General features: G+C 42.3%; 1 protein-coding gene across 1 annotated transcript in view; it reads left to right on the plus strand.

The window, feature by feature from the left end:
• Nucleotides 1–14,761, plus strand: part of LOC141101785 (palmitoleoyl-protein carboxylesterase notum2-like) — a 111,486-nt gene that overhangs the window by 16,963 nt on the left and 79,762 nt on the right. Inside the window, exons 5-6 of the mRNA XM_073591114.1 lie at nucleotides 3,755–3,815; nucleotides 10,390–10,448. Coding sequence (XP_073447215.1) covers nucleotides 3,755–3,815; nucleotides 10,390–10,448 — 120 coding nt within the window. The remainder of the gene's footprint in view (nucleotides 1–3,754; nucleotides 3,816–10,389; nucleotides 10,449–14,761) is intronic.

The raw sequence follows: 14,761 nt of genomic DNA on the forward strand, positions 1-14,761 counted from the left end.
CTGCTAAGCACTTTCTGAAATATATGTAAAATGAAGTCTAAAGCTTCAACTCCTCGCTAAAAAATACAAAATATTGCAATGATTCATATTTACTTGATCGAAGCAACACTGTCAGAAAAAAATAGGCATAATAGTTACTTCTTCAGTGGGCAGAGCCTCAGATTTTATCTTAAAGAGTAATGCCACGTACACACGATCGGAAATTCGGCCAGCAAAAGACCGATGAGAGCTTTTGGTAGGAAAATGCGACCCTGTGTTTTGCTCCATCTGACTTTTGCTGGCGCCAGCAAAAGATTGAGAGCAGGTTCTCAATTTTTCGGTCGGAAAAGGTTCCTATCCAAAAATGCGATCGTCTGTACAAATTCCGGCGCACAAAATTCCTACGCATGCTCGGAAACAATTTGAACGCATGCTCGGAAGCATTGAACTTCATTTTCTCGGCTCATCGTAGTGTTGGATGTCACCGCGTTCTTGACGGTCGAAATTTCAGAGAACTTGTGTGACCGTGTGTATGCAAGGCAAGCTTGAGCGGGTACTAGGTGTAATCCTAGACTCTGACTTGTCATTTCAGCCCCAAGTCCAATCGTTGTCAAAAGTTTGTAGAATTCACCTCTGTAACATCTCTAAAATTTGCCCCTTTTTAACAAATGAAACCACCAAGTTCCTCATTCACATCCTTGCTATCTCTCGCCTTGACTATTGCAACTCCCTTCTCATTGGCCTGCCTCTCCATAGGCTATCCCCTCTTCAGTCTATCATGAATGCTGCTGCCAGACTTATCCACCTTACCAACCGCTCAGTGTCTGCCAACCCTCTCCACCAATCCCTACACTGGCTCCCAATCACCCAGCGAATTAAATTCAAAATACTAACCACAACATACAAAGCCATTTACAACTCTGCCCCGAGCTACATCACCAAACTTGTCTCCAAATATCACCCAAATCACCCAAATCACCCAAATCTCCGCTCTTCTCAAGACCTCCTACTCTCAAGCTCTCTCGTCTCCTCCTCCCATGCTCGTCTCCAGGATTTCTCCAGAGCCTCTCCCATCCTCTGGAACTCGCTACCCCCACCTGTCCGGCTATTCCCTACTCTTGCTACCTTCAGGCGATCCCTGAAAACTCATCTCTTCAGGAAAGCCTATCACGTCTCCAACTAATCTTCTACCACTTCCATCAGCTCATTCCCCACAGTTACAACCTTTTGTACCACCTGCCTCACGCTATTAGATTGTAAGCTCTTCTGAGCAGGGCCCTCTTAATCCTGTTGTATTTTATTGTATTGTAACTCTATTGTCTCCTTTTATATTGTAAAGCGCTGCGTAAACTGTTGGCACTATATAAATCCTTTATAATAATAATAATAATAATAATAGGATGAAGCCACCTTGGAGTTTGTTCCCTTCACCAATATGTACAAAACAATGTCCCTCGTATTAATTTTAATATAATGAAGTATTTAGATTAGACTTCAGCATCATCTTCTCAACAGGGACAGATGGCCTCCAGAGTTTCAAAGCCTATTATGCTTGTTTATTCCATACTGAGTTTCCATACACAAAACCTTCTGTTTATTCTACCAAAAATGGTCATATCCTCAAAAATTACCATTAACGGCATAGTACATGGTAGACAAGCTATTTCTCATGTATATGTCATCTTATCTACTCTTGATTAGTGGATCTTAGGCTAGGTTCACATTATTCCATGTCGGGAACGTGCGCACAATTGGGTGAATTCCTGACACATGAGAGAAATGCAATGCTCTTTAGCAGACACGTGGGGGTGCCATTAATTCTTAAAGCTGAGCTTTACCCATAACAACTGGATAAAAAATATTCTTTAGCAAGGAACATACATTTCACATTAATAATTATGCTACCAAAATTAGTGTGTGCTGTAAATTGCCTCTAGCATTACTTCCGTTTCTTCTTGTTGTGAGCAGATTGGCCTCTACAAACTCGGCGGTGCTTAAAAATGGCTAAAAATGGAGAGTAACTGAGCATGTGCAGAGCAGGGTAAAACAATGTATTACTGGATAGACACCTATTTTTAATGCTTTGCTATAGCTGCAAAAGAGGCAAGCCTAAAGTGATCTAGCAGGAATTTATTTCATGACTAAAGTTCCACTTTAATGACACCCCCACACATTGGCAAAACCCCTATGCATTGGCAAAACACCCGAATTGACTACAGCACCATGCGGTTCTGTGTGCCGCAATTTAAAAAAAAATGTTGGGGACTTCTTTCCCAGTGTTTTTTGTGGGTAGGGCAGCATGTTGTAATGATGTGAACCAAGCCTAATGGGCCATACACACGATCTGAAAATCGGATGAAAAATACCGCTTTTGACGCGATCGTATGATAATCGGATCGTTAGTACTGACCTTTCGAGAGCCGATCAATGACACTTCAACCGATATAATTCGATCGAACAAGCACGAAAATTTTACCAGATTTATACCAGATCGTACAATTTTCGTTTAGTCAGTACAGTTGTCGTCCGAAAATACAATACAAATACACTACAACACATGACATCACTTCTGATTTTTTCTTTCTGTTGTGCGAGAATTTTCGTGACTTTAGTAACCTATTCAATTTCTACTTGCGACTAGTAAGCGAAAAAAGTTGGACGATCTGTCGTCTGATTTTTGGATCATATGTACGGGGCATAAATGACAATCTTCTGTCAATTGTATCAGAATTGTTTGGATCATTTGACAAAACTAAAGCATTGTTATAAACTTACAAAAATGAAACCTAACAATAAAGATTTTAATATATTGTGGTTTGCTATGCTGTGGATGTGCTGGCTGCATTTGTTTTATTTTCAAGTACATTTTTTCCATGTACTGTACATAAAAGTTTCTTTTGAAATTGTTAGAAATGCAGTGGCATTGTAACTTCCTGTGAGATGAACTGAAATTTCCAACCAAGTTTTCAGCTTTCCAAGCTTTTTTTTTTAAGAACTACACAGCATCTTTGGTTGGTAGCAGATTGGCTGGCAAGTTGAGCTGGGAATTTTCTTTGGTTTTGTTTTGCATGCGTTGCCCTTCCATGTGCTCCTTGCTGTGAAGGTCAGTTATAAGTGGGGCAGTGGCCAGTTGTTTGTTACACAACCCCTTCCACCTTTGTAATGGAGACAAGAGGAGGAGGAGTTTGTAATCTATGTAAAAAACAAAAAAAACAAAACAAACAGCCTAGGATGATAATACAATTCCTATGCAGATACAGTATGGTGAGTGAGTGTTTTCAACCGAAGACAGGAAGCATGTTACTAGCGAATCACCAGGTAAAAAAAAAAAGAGAAAACAGCCTGGGAAAAAAAGAAAACAAATGCAGCCACCACATCACAGGACTGGTAAGCAATGTTTTACATTTTTATTTCAGGGTTTTGTATGCTTTATGAAGCCACAGTGAGCAATTACATATTAATATATACTGTATACAACCTATGAATCAATAAAACTTAAAAAAAAAATGTAAATATATCAAAACAACAACATAGTTTTTTTTTTTTCTTGGGTGAAACTCTTAACACAGTTTATATTTTTGCTGTCATAGAAAAAGAAAAAGATCTATTTCTATAATGACAACATCTGAAAAGTTGGATTTATACATGTGCTCTGCAAATTGTTCTGAGGCCCTCTGATGTGATTTATATACACACACACACACACACACACACACATCTCTGATCACAGAAATGCAATTTAAGTGATATACATTTCAATCATTGTTTTTGACAGGCACAGGAATTCTCTCACCCAGGCAAGATGAGAATCCTCACTGGTGGAATCTAAATGCTGTGTATGTCTACTATGATTGTGATAAGTATAAAGAATTGTCCAGCACTGCTGTGAATGTCTTCTAAAAACAAAGATGCATGAACAACTATCCCTGAATATCACCAATACATTTAAACTAGTGGTCTCTAAAGTCTGGCCTGGGGACCAGCTGCGGGCCTTTTCTTGCTTTTATTCAATTTTTATTGGGGCACAATTCCTCCCAATGACATCAACGACAGGGCACAATTTCTCCCACTGACACCAAAGATTCGGCATTGTTTTTCCCACTGATGTCAAGACCTTCTCTTCTGACTACAGTCCGGCTCCTCTAAAGCCTGAAGGACAGTAAACTGGCCCCTTGTTAGAAAGTTTGGAGACCCCTGATTTAAACAAATATAAGATAGTACCACACAAACACTGAAAACTCAAGATCAAATTACAAGGAATAGCATAAAAAGTTTTGCATAAAACTATGGGCTACAGAAGAACTCCATGCAGCGCATAAAATAATTTAATGAGGTACCTATACAATCCTGCTTACCCTACAATTGCCATAACTCAATGGGGTTGGTTTATTAAAGGCAAATAGACTGTTTAATTTGCAAGTGCAGTTGCACTCTGCAAGGGAATTTGCTCCAGAGCTTAGTAAATAAAGTGAAGCTTCACTTTGCAGAGAATTTACTAAGCTCTGGAACAAATGCAAAGAACAAATGCAACTGAACTCAAAGTGTACAGGCTGGGGTTGATTTACTAAAAGCAAATAGACTGTGCACTTTGCAAGGACAGTTGCTCCAGAGCTTAGTAAATGAGGGGAAGCTCTGCAGACTTCAATCATCCAATCATTTACACTCAAAAATGCTGTTTTTATATTTTCCTTGCATGTGATTGGGTATTCTTTGTAAAGTGAAGCTTTACCTCATTTACTAAGCTCTAGAGTAACTGCACTTGCAAAGTGCTCAGTCTGTTTGCCTTTAGTAAATCAACCCCATTGCATCTTAAGTGAACCCTTGCAGTCAGATCAAGTAGGACATTAAATTGCCTCTGGGCCTGTGCAACCTCCCTTTTTAAGATTTACATAGTTATGCATTTTACTGTATGCAACATTAGAGGACAAGTTTTATAACTAGAGTTTATAAAAAGTGTTTCGTTTTTTCTGGATAATTAGGGATTATTAAATGCCCACTGTTGGACTTTTAGGCCCGGTTCACACTTGTGCGATGCCAGACATCGCATGTAATTCGCAGCGCACTGCTGTTCACATTACATGGAATGTCTGTGCAGAGCGATATCAGCCATACAGATAGTATGGCTGATATCGCACCGCATTCGGTCCAAACACGCACAGGACCCTTTTTTCTGTTCGGACCAGAATCAGATCGCATGTGTGTTCGCACATTTGCGATCCGATTCATGTCCGAACTGTCAGTCAAGCTGAACTGGGGGTGTCGTTAACAATGTATTGACACTCCCCATTGATTCGCATATGGCAGTGTGAACTGACTTGCGAGTCAGTGCGATGCGGGAACCCGCAGTGGATTTGCGGTGTTCTCGCATCGCACAAGTGTGAACCGGGCCATAGACAGTTGTTCCCTTCCTCACTCTATCCAAAACTACACAAAAACTACACAAAAGCAGGAAATTATTCACCCCTGTTATGTGACTTGTAAAGAAGGAGAAAAGTTATCTGTTTTTGTGTCTTGATATACTTACCGCACCTAGGTGGGAAATCTTGTAATCTCCCATTTTTGTTTTTGTTATGCAAAACTACAAAATAATTTTATTCTACATATACTTCAATTGATTTTCAAGTTATAACATTGCAGAAAGGCTTTGATGAGTGTAGGAAGTAGAATTCCAGGTTTACTATGACCTTAATTAGTTTGCGTGAGATCAGCTGCCCCAAAGAGATCATTTCTAGAACAGTCTGGCCGCTATGTGGGCTGTAATAGCGTTAGCTTCAGCTTCAAATAGTAAGTGGCTCTGTCTTCCGGCAGCAGTATTAGACACTTCCTCTCTGCTGCTGGGTATAAATTAAATCGGGTATAGCGTAACTCTTCCATTCAGGAGAAAGCTTGTATTTTTATCATTGAACACAAAACTTCCTCTGATTGGCCAAGGTGAAGAGTGTGACGTTATGAACCTGCATCAGAGGAAGCCTTGTATTTAGTGATTAAAAAAACAAAACAGGTTTCCCCCAAAATGGTGGAGGTGCTCTAAGACCAACTCAAACTATACTTGGCAATAGAGAGGAAGTGGTTTGGTGGGTTATGATCAATAGGCATGCTCACAGACCCAGTGAATCCAGCGGCATCCTTTGTCTCCATCTTGTTCTCTCATGCCTTTGGGATCCTGCCGTCTCTTCCTGCATCATCAGTGGGCTGGCTAAAAGAACCAGGATCATGCAGCAGCACATGCATTTTTGACTGCTGACTTGAAGCCTCTAGGGATGCGTGGCAGGAGCTTGGGAGCTATTTCACTTTTGCCTAGGTGCAATACAGAAGTGGGGGGCTGCATGCCATTTTCTGAAAAGGGGGGGAGCAGTGGCGTATCATCCATATGTGCAATGTGTGCACTTGAGGAAGGGGGTGCCTACCGTGCCCTGACACACAATGCACACATGGAGGTGCTGCCCTGTGCTCCAAAATGCCCCCCTCTGCTCTTTTGTGCCTTCACCCCCCCCACACACAACACAGATCCGCTGTGGCTCCCCTGTAGCTGCCGGATTCTCCACCTCTTCCTTCCTGCCGGATTTGAGTGCCACAAGGGAGCCACAGGGGAATTTACCTCTAAATATCCTTCATTGGCTCCCTTGTACGTCGTCTCTCCATCAATGATCCCCCAGGCTCCTTCCCTGCAGCGCTGCTGGCCGGCTTCCTTTCCTCCCCCTCCTGTCAGCTACAGATGCTAGTGGAACAGGAGATCAGTGTGGTGTTCAGGAAGGAGTGCGATGAGGAGGCTGGCAAACATGTCATATTTACCAGTCCCTTCCAGAATGAATGCAATGAGCGATTGGTACCCAATGCTCCTGTGTGCATTCATCACTAAAGCATAGTAATCTGTGTTTACTATGCTTCAGCTTGTGAATGAATAGAAGTTTCTGTAGAGAGACTTCTATTCATTCATATGCAGTGAAAGGGAAAGAGGATCAAATGCAGCATACACCCGATTGCACATTCCGACAACAAAATCCATGTTTTTTTTCCCGATGGATGTTGGCACAAACTTGTCTTGCATACACACGGTCACACAAATCTTGTCAGAAATTCCGAACATCAAGAACGCGGTGACGTACAACACGTACGACGAGCCGAGAAAAATGAAGTTCAATAGCCAGTGCGGCTCTTCTGCTTGATTCCGAGCATGTGTGGAACTTTGTGTGTCGGAATTGTGTACACACGATCGGAATTTACGACAACGGATTTTGTTGTTGGAAAATTTGAGATCCAGATCTCAAATTTTGTTTGTCAGAAATTCCGACGGAAAATGTTCGATGTCCTACACATGATCAGAATTTCCGACAACAAGCTCCCATCGAACATTTTCCGTCTGAAAATCAGACCGTGTACGCGGCATAACACTGAGAAGGAGCTCCCTTCAGCCTCCTCTAAACTTTTGCTGTCAGACATCTTTACAGGGATCAGTGATGTTAGAAGGATAAGCTCAATGAAGGAGACAGTAGTGTTGATTTACTAAAGGCAAATGCACTGTTAACTTTGCAAGAAAAGTTGCACTTTGCAGGGGAATTTGCCCCAGAGCTTAGTGAATGAGGTGAAGCTCTGCTGACTTCCATCATCCAATCATGTTCAAGTAAAAATGCTGTTTTTTAAATTTTATTTGCAAGTGGTTGGGTATCCTTTGCGAAAGGAAACTTCACCACAATCACTAAGCTCTGGAAAAAATGTCCATGCAAATTGAAACTTCTCTTGCAAAGTAAACAACTTATTTGCCTTTAGTGAATGGACGCCAATGTTTTTTGGAAGACAAGAAGCTGTGAGTAGCAACATTAAAAGCTCCAGTATCTTCTCATTAGATGTTAGGGCTGGTTCACGCCTAAATCTCAAAGGAACGCAGCACAAATTACTGTTCGATTCCGGCCTAGTGCGATTTTGCTGCCTCATCATTTGAATAAGCTGCAAATCACAACAGAACATCGAAAAAGTAGTGCATGCACTACTTTTAAAAAATATGCCGCACCAAATCGCATTGTACTGCGGTACCATGTGATTTGGTGGTTGCAAATGCACTGTGTTTGTGATCTGCATTTGCGATGTCTTTAGCAATACATTAGCCCCTGCAGAAGATCGCAAAGGCAGCGTGTTTTGAGCGCAGTGCAAGAAAAGCACACAGAACGCGCATTTCCAACTCTGTGTTCTGGTGTGAACCGGTCCTTAAACCATGTGAGTGGGTGCTTCAAAAGCACAGAGCAGGTGTATCCTGAGCTCCTCAGAGGTCTGATGACAGCCTTAGGCCCGTTTCACACAGGCTTTCCGATCAGGCCCACCTGTCATATTTCAGGCGGACCTGATTAGAGCCTCCATTCACTCCTATGGACATGTCAGCAGTGACATGTCCACTGACACCTGCTGCAATCCGATCCAATCTTGTCTGTGAAATCCAGACGGATAGAGATCCTATTTGCCATCCATCTGGGGGATCGGACGGGATCAGATAAAAACGGACAGGCGGTCTGTTTTCATCCGATCTCCCCATAGAGGAGAGCGGGACTCTGACAGGTCCATCTCAGCACAGTGAGCAGAGACGGACCTGTCATCCGCCTGATCGATCCCCCGCTGAGCAAAGCAGAGTCCGCTGGGCAAACTGCGAAAGGACCCTTACTGACAATTGGGGTGGTGTACCAGATTCAAAAACGAGAACAGGTAATTGCTGCTCAGTGGTCTGTGAGCTTTGCTAAAAAACTGTTTCCAAACTGTTTTGGAAAAGCACTCTAATACATAAAGATGTTTAATTTGTTAGTGACGGATTCAGATTATCCATGACTCTTTTTTTACCATGTAACATATACAGTGGGGGAAATAATTATTTGATCCCCTGCAGATTTTGTAAGTTTGCCCACTTACAAAGAAATGAAGGGTCTATAATTGTTATCATAGGTGTATTTTAAATGATAGAGACTCAATATCAACCACAAATTCAGAAAAAACACATGATACAAATGTTATAAATTGAGTTGCAGTTCAGGGAGTAAAACAAATATTTAAACCCTACCAACCAACAATAATTCTGGCCCCCAGACTGGCTACAGTATGCGCTCATGTGGTTCACAGATTAGTCCTGTCAATTTCAATAGGGTGCTCCTAATGACAACTTGTTCTGTGTATAAAATACACCTGTCCACAGAATCTTTCTTCCTTTCAAACCCACCATCATGGGCTGTCAATGGGCTACAAGATCATCAGAAAGAAGCTTGGTGAGAAGGAGACAACTGTTGAAGCCATTATTTGCAAATGGAAGAATTACAAAATAACCATCACTCGCCCTTGGTCTGGAGCTCCATGCAAGATTTCACCTCATGGGGTAAGAATGATCATGAGAAAAGTGAGGGATCAGCCCAGAACTACACAGGAGGAGCCTGTGAATGATCTCAAGGCAGTTGGTACAGCGACCAAACAAACCATGGGTTACACAATACGCCTTCATGGACTGAAGTCCTGCAGCGCCCACAAGGTCCCTCTCCTCATGAAGCCATATGTACAGGTCCGTCTGAAGTTTGCCAATTAACAACTAAATGATTCAGAGAAGGATTGGGAGAAAGTGCTGTGATCAGATGAGACCAAAATTGAGCTTGTTGGCATTAACTCGACTCTGCATGTTTGGAGGAAGAAAAATGCTAACTATGACCCTAAGAACACCATCCCTGTAGTCAATGGGGGTGGAAATATTATGCTTTGGGGCTGTTTCTCTGCTAAAGGTACAGGCCTACGTTGTCGCTTTGAGGGGCTAATAAGCAGGGCCATGTATTTTAAAATCTTGGATGAAAACCTTCTTCTCTCAGCCAGAACACTGAAGATGGGTTGTGGATCGTCTTCCAGCATGACAATGACCCAAAACATACTGCCAAGGCAACAAAGGAGTGGCTCAAGAAGAAGCACATTAAGGTCATGGAGTGGTCAAGCCTGTCTCCAGACCTTAATCCTATAGAAAATTTATGGAGGAAGCTGAAACTTCGAGTTGCCAAGCAACAGCCAAGAAACCTTAAGGATTTACAGAAGATCTGTAAAGAAGAGTGGACTAAAATCCCTCCTGAGATGTGTGCAAATCTGGTAACCAACTACAAGAAACGTCTTACCTCTGTGCTTGCCAACAAGTACTAAGTCATATTTGGTTAGGGATCAAATACTTATTTTACTCACTGAACTGCAACTCAATTTATAACATTTGTATCATGTGTTTTTTCTGGATTTTTGGTTGATATTCTGTCTCTAACATTTAAAATACATCTATGATAAAAAATATAGACCCTTCTTTTCTTTGTAAGTGGGCAAACTTACAAAATCTGCAGGGGATCTAATAATTATGTTCCCCACTCTATATACTTTTGTTCATTTATTAATAGGTATTTTCCTTTCTTTCTCCAGTTTTGTGCCCTACTGCTCAAGCGATGTCTGGAGCGGAAACATATCCAAAGCCAACAATGGTAAAAATATTTCTGTTTGTTTAACAAGATTACCACTGAAAGGCTAAACTGTTGTAGGTACTATAGCTCTAACTATTTCAAACTAAAGGCTTGATTCACTAAGACCCCTTTCACACTGGGGCAGCCCGTGCGTTCGCGGTGAAGCACCGCGCTTTATAACCCTAAAAAAGGGGTTAAAAACTCCTGTGTTGTGGCACTTCAAAGCGCTTTTCAGGTGCTTTGGAAGCGCTGCCCATTCATTGTAATGGGCAGGGACGTTTTGCCGCCCCAAAGATGCTGCTTGCAGGACTTTTTCTAATGTCCCGCAAGCACACTGCTCGGGTGTGAAAGCACCCATTGCAATGAATGGGGGGCAATTTTCAGGCGTTTTAGCACTAGAAATAGCGCCTGTAAAGCCCTTCACACCAGCCGTCTTAGTAAAATGTAGCATTTTACCATGCGGGCAGCTGTCAGTGTAAGGTCTAGCAGGGAGTGGTGCAATGTGCATACAAGTTCATTACACTGCTTACTTTTTTCTAACTTCATCTGACATGTCACAGTAACACTTCGTTCATGTCTCTGCACAGCAGCAATCTGCATTGCGTGGCAGTGCAGTGATATGCTGCATTTTTCCAAACTGCACTGCATCACACCAGTGTTGTGGAGTGAATGAGGCACATTGAAAAATACCTTTTGATCTGCCAGAAATGCCCTCAGCTCTTAAAGTAGAAGTCCAGTAAAAAAAAAAATTGTTCTTAAGCCTGCACCCACCCCCATTCTAAGCCCTATACAAACTACCCTGTAGAACAAAGATGTCTATGATTACATATTCTGAGGGTGCTTTAGTCCGGTCACACGATCTCCCCAGCGGTCGGGTTAGTGAAGAGGAGAGATTGCCAACAACAGCTGCAGTGCCTATATAGTGATGTCGCCCATAGGTTGGGGTATCCTTTGTCTGCTGTCCCCGTTCTTCACTGAAGCTGGCGCTGGAAGCCAACCATGTGAAGGGACAGGAGGGTCCTCAGAATAGGTAAGTATAGGCTTTCCTCTACAGCAGTGGTTCCCAACCTGGGGGGGGTCAAATGATGATTTTCCAGGGGTCACCGAATCCTGGGCTGTTCCTGAATCCCTGAAGCCTGTGGCCGCCCACTCAGCCTCTTCACAGCCGCCCATTCAGTTCACGGCATGGCTGGGGGGCAGAGACTAGAGGTCAGCTGACTAGTGAGGAATGTGAAGTGGGAGGGGCTGGAGGAGACCCTATCTCTTGATTTCGGCATAGGTGTCACAGCTGCGAGACACCACAAAGTCGGAGACACAATGAGTAACACTACTTATGAGTATAGGTGCCATTAAAAGTCCCCCCTACAGCTCTCAGATCAGCAGATAACCTTGATCAAGAGCACCTAAGTTGGCTGATCAGAACTCCCCCCAGCATTGCCACTGATCCCACCCCCCACCAGCACTACCACTTATCCCGCCCCCCACCAGCACTGCCACTGATCCCAACTCCAAGGAGTAAGAGAAGGAATAAAAATAGAGAATACATAGAAGGGAGAGGAAAAGAGGGGGAGGAACAAAGAAAAAGGGAGAGAAAGAAAAAGAACAAGAACAAGAAACTAGAGAGAGGGATGAGGAAAAAAACAAAAAAATTAGGATAGAGAGAGATAAAAGATAAAGAAAGGAGAACAAAGAGAAAGAGTGGTACATCTTAAAATGTACCATAAGGGGTTTTAATACTGTACGAGTGGAAGGGACTCAGGGAGCGCTAAATGTCCGTGGGTTAGGGGCGCAAGTTACTTGTCTTGCCTTGGGTGCTGACAACTAGCGCTACGAAAATCATTTTACTGTTAGGGGTCCCCACAACTTAGGAAATTTTATCAAGGGGTCACAGCACTAGAGAGGTTGAGAACCACTGCTCTACAGTTAGTTAGTATACGGCATGAGAAATGCCCACCTTTGAAGAGACCACTAACTACTGGGAAATGTGTAGATTGCAATTGCAGCATTTACAAAATACATTTTTGGTCCATTTTTTTTGTCAAAAGGGAAGCAAGTTTGGATACTGGCAATTCACTCTTCCTAACGAATCCTGGCAGATTTACTATCCACTAGCCTTGGCACCTAGATTCTCTTGCATTTCTTTTTTGGGTGATCATTAAAGCAGAAATATATCTTCAGTGGTTCTTTACCCATTTTCAATTTTCTCTTTTTTATGTATGTTGTCCCTTGAAACAGTCATCAGACATCTCTTGACTGCTGTCTACATTGTATATACAACAAACTGCTCTACTGCCCCTTTGTGCTTTTGTGTTACCTACAGCTACCCAGACACATTTCACATCATGGTCCTATTCCATTTAACCACTTACCGACCGGCGCACGACGATGTACGTCCAAACTTTGAACGGGGATATCGTTGTTATGACAGCAGCTAGCTGCCATAACCCCAGTATCCCCGTTTTCGTGCGGCGGCCGGCTTTCAGACAAAAGTGGTCCCTGCGGCAGATTTGCCGCAAGATCACTTTTATCCCGTGCCCTCCGCCGCTTACCGGAGCCGTCGGAGGCAATCGTGTCTGTCTCCGTCCTGTGTCTGGAGACGAGTGAGGCTAAGATGGCGCCCACTCATCTCCATGACACTGCTGGGCGGAAGCGACGTCAAAACATTTTTTCAAATGTCATTTTTTTAAATGACTTTTTTTTTTTTATTGCATTTTAGTGTAAATATGAGATCTCATATTTAAGAGGTCCTGTCATGCTTTTTTCTATTACAAGGAATGTTTACATTCCTTGTAATAGGAATAAAAGTGACACTTTTTTTTTTTTAAAAAAAAACAGTGTAAAAATAAATAAAATAATGTAAAATAAATAATAAAAATGTAAAAAAAATTTTTAAACCCCCCCCCGTCCCGACGAGCTCGCGCGCAGAAGCGAACGCATACGCAAGTAGCGCCTGCATATGAAAACGGTGGTCAAACCACACATGTGAGGTATCGCCGTGACCGGTAGAGCGAGAGCAATAATTCTAGCCCTAGAACTCCTCTGTACCGCAAAATATGCAACCTGTAGAATTTTTTAAACGTCGCCTATGGAGATTTTTGAGGGTAAAAGTTTGACGCCATTCCACGAGCGGGCACAAGCGTGACATGTTGGGTATCAATTTACTTGGCGTAACATTATATTTCACAATATAAAAAAAAATTGGGCTAACTTTACTGTTGTCTTATTTTTTTATTCAAAAAAGTGAATTTTTAAAAAAAAAAGTGCTCTTTTAAGACCGCTGTGCAAATATGGTGCAAAAAAAAGTATTGCAATGACCTCCATTTTATTCTCTAGGGTGTTAGAAGAAAAAACATATATAATGTTTGGGGGTTCTAAGTAATTTTCTAGCAAAAAAAACCTGTTTTAAACATGTAAACACCTAAAATCCAAAACGAGGCTGGTCCTTAAGTGGTTAAGTTCCCCACCATTCTTGGTGCCAGTGTCAATGGGCCTTTGCTCCCATCAGAACTGCTTTTTTCCCAATACAAATCAATGGGAATGCAAAAGCAGCTTGAAACAAGTTGAAGGAGGCTAACTGTGGATCTAATGCACCTGTCAATGAACTCTGAATGATCTTAGAAGCATCTCAAACTGATGTCAAATGAAGGTGGAATGAACATGAAAATCTCCATTTGCCCTTTGAAATAAGCCTTTGTAATATTCACTGCAGCTGCTTACAGCCGGGAATTATTGGGTATATCCGATATTTATATACGGGCCAGTAACAAAACCAAATTAGGTTATTATACTATTTATTTAGGTGGAACTGAGCCCAAAACAGTTACATCCAAGGTATGCCATTATCAGGGCCATCTTAATGCATGGCACCCCTGGGCACTGCCCCATGATAATCTTGCTTTACATATTTGCCAACTGTCCCGGATTTGCTGGGACAGTCACGGTTTTTACTAAGCTGTCCCGGCATGGCCGTGTCCCAGGTAGAACCCCAGAACCTGCACTGTCCCTTCTGATCCCAGTATTGTGCCCTCCTGATCCCTCTCGCCCACCCCCCATCTTTGCTTAGTGTTTAAAATAGATTTTATTGAAAGTAACAATCAATACTGTATATGTTAAATTCTATCAGCTATTTATAATTTATTTTTTGAGAGTAGGTGTGTAAATTGGGGCAGGCTGGTAGGGGCCCCAGTGCATTACTTTGCCCAGGGGCCCAAGATGCCATTAATGGTAATTGTTACAGTTGCTTGTGCTCTCAACTTGTCAAGCCATCAAATAGCTAGTGTCATAACTGACTGCATCTGCAGCACAATGGCAACTGCAGATCAAACAAAGGCTAA

Source organism: Aquarana catesbeiana, linkage group LG06 (assembly GCF_042186555.1).
Source record: "Aquarana catesbeiana isolate 2022-GZ linkage group LG06, ASM4218655v1, whole genome shotgun sequence".
In the NCBI taxonomy this organism is placed as follows: Eukaryota; Metazoa; Chordata; class Amphibia; order Anura; family Ranidae; genus Aquarana; species Aquarana catesbeiana.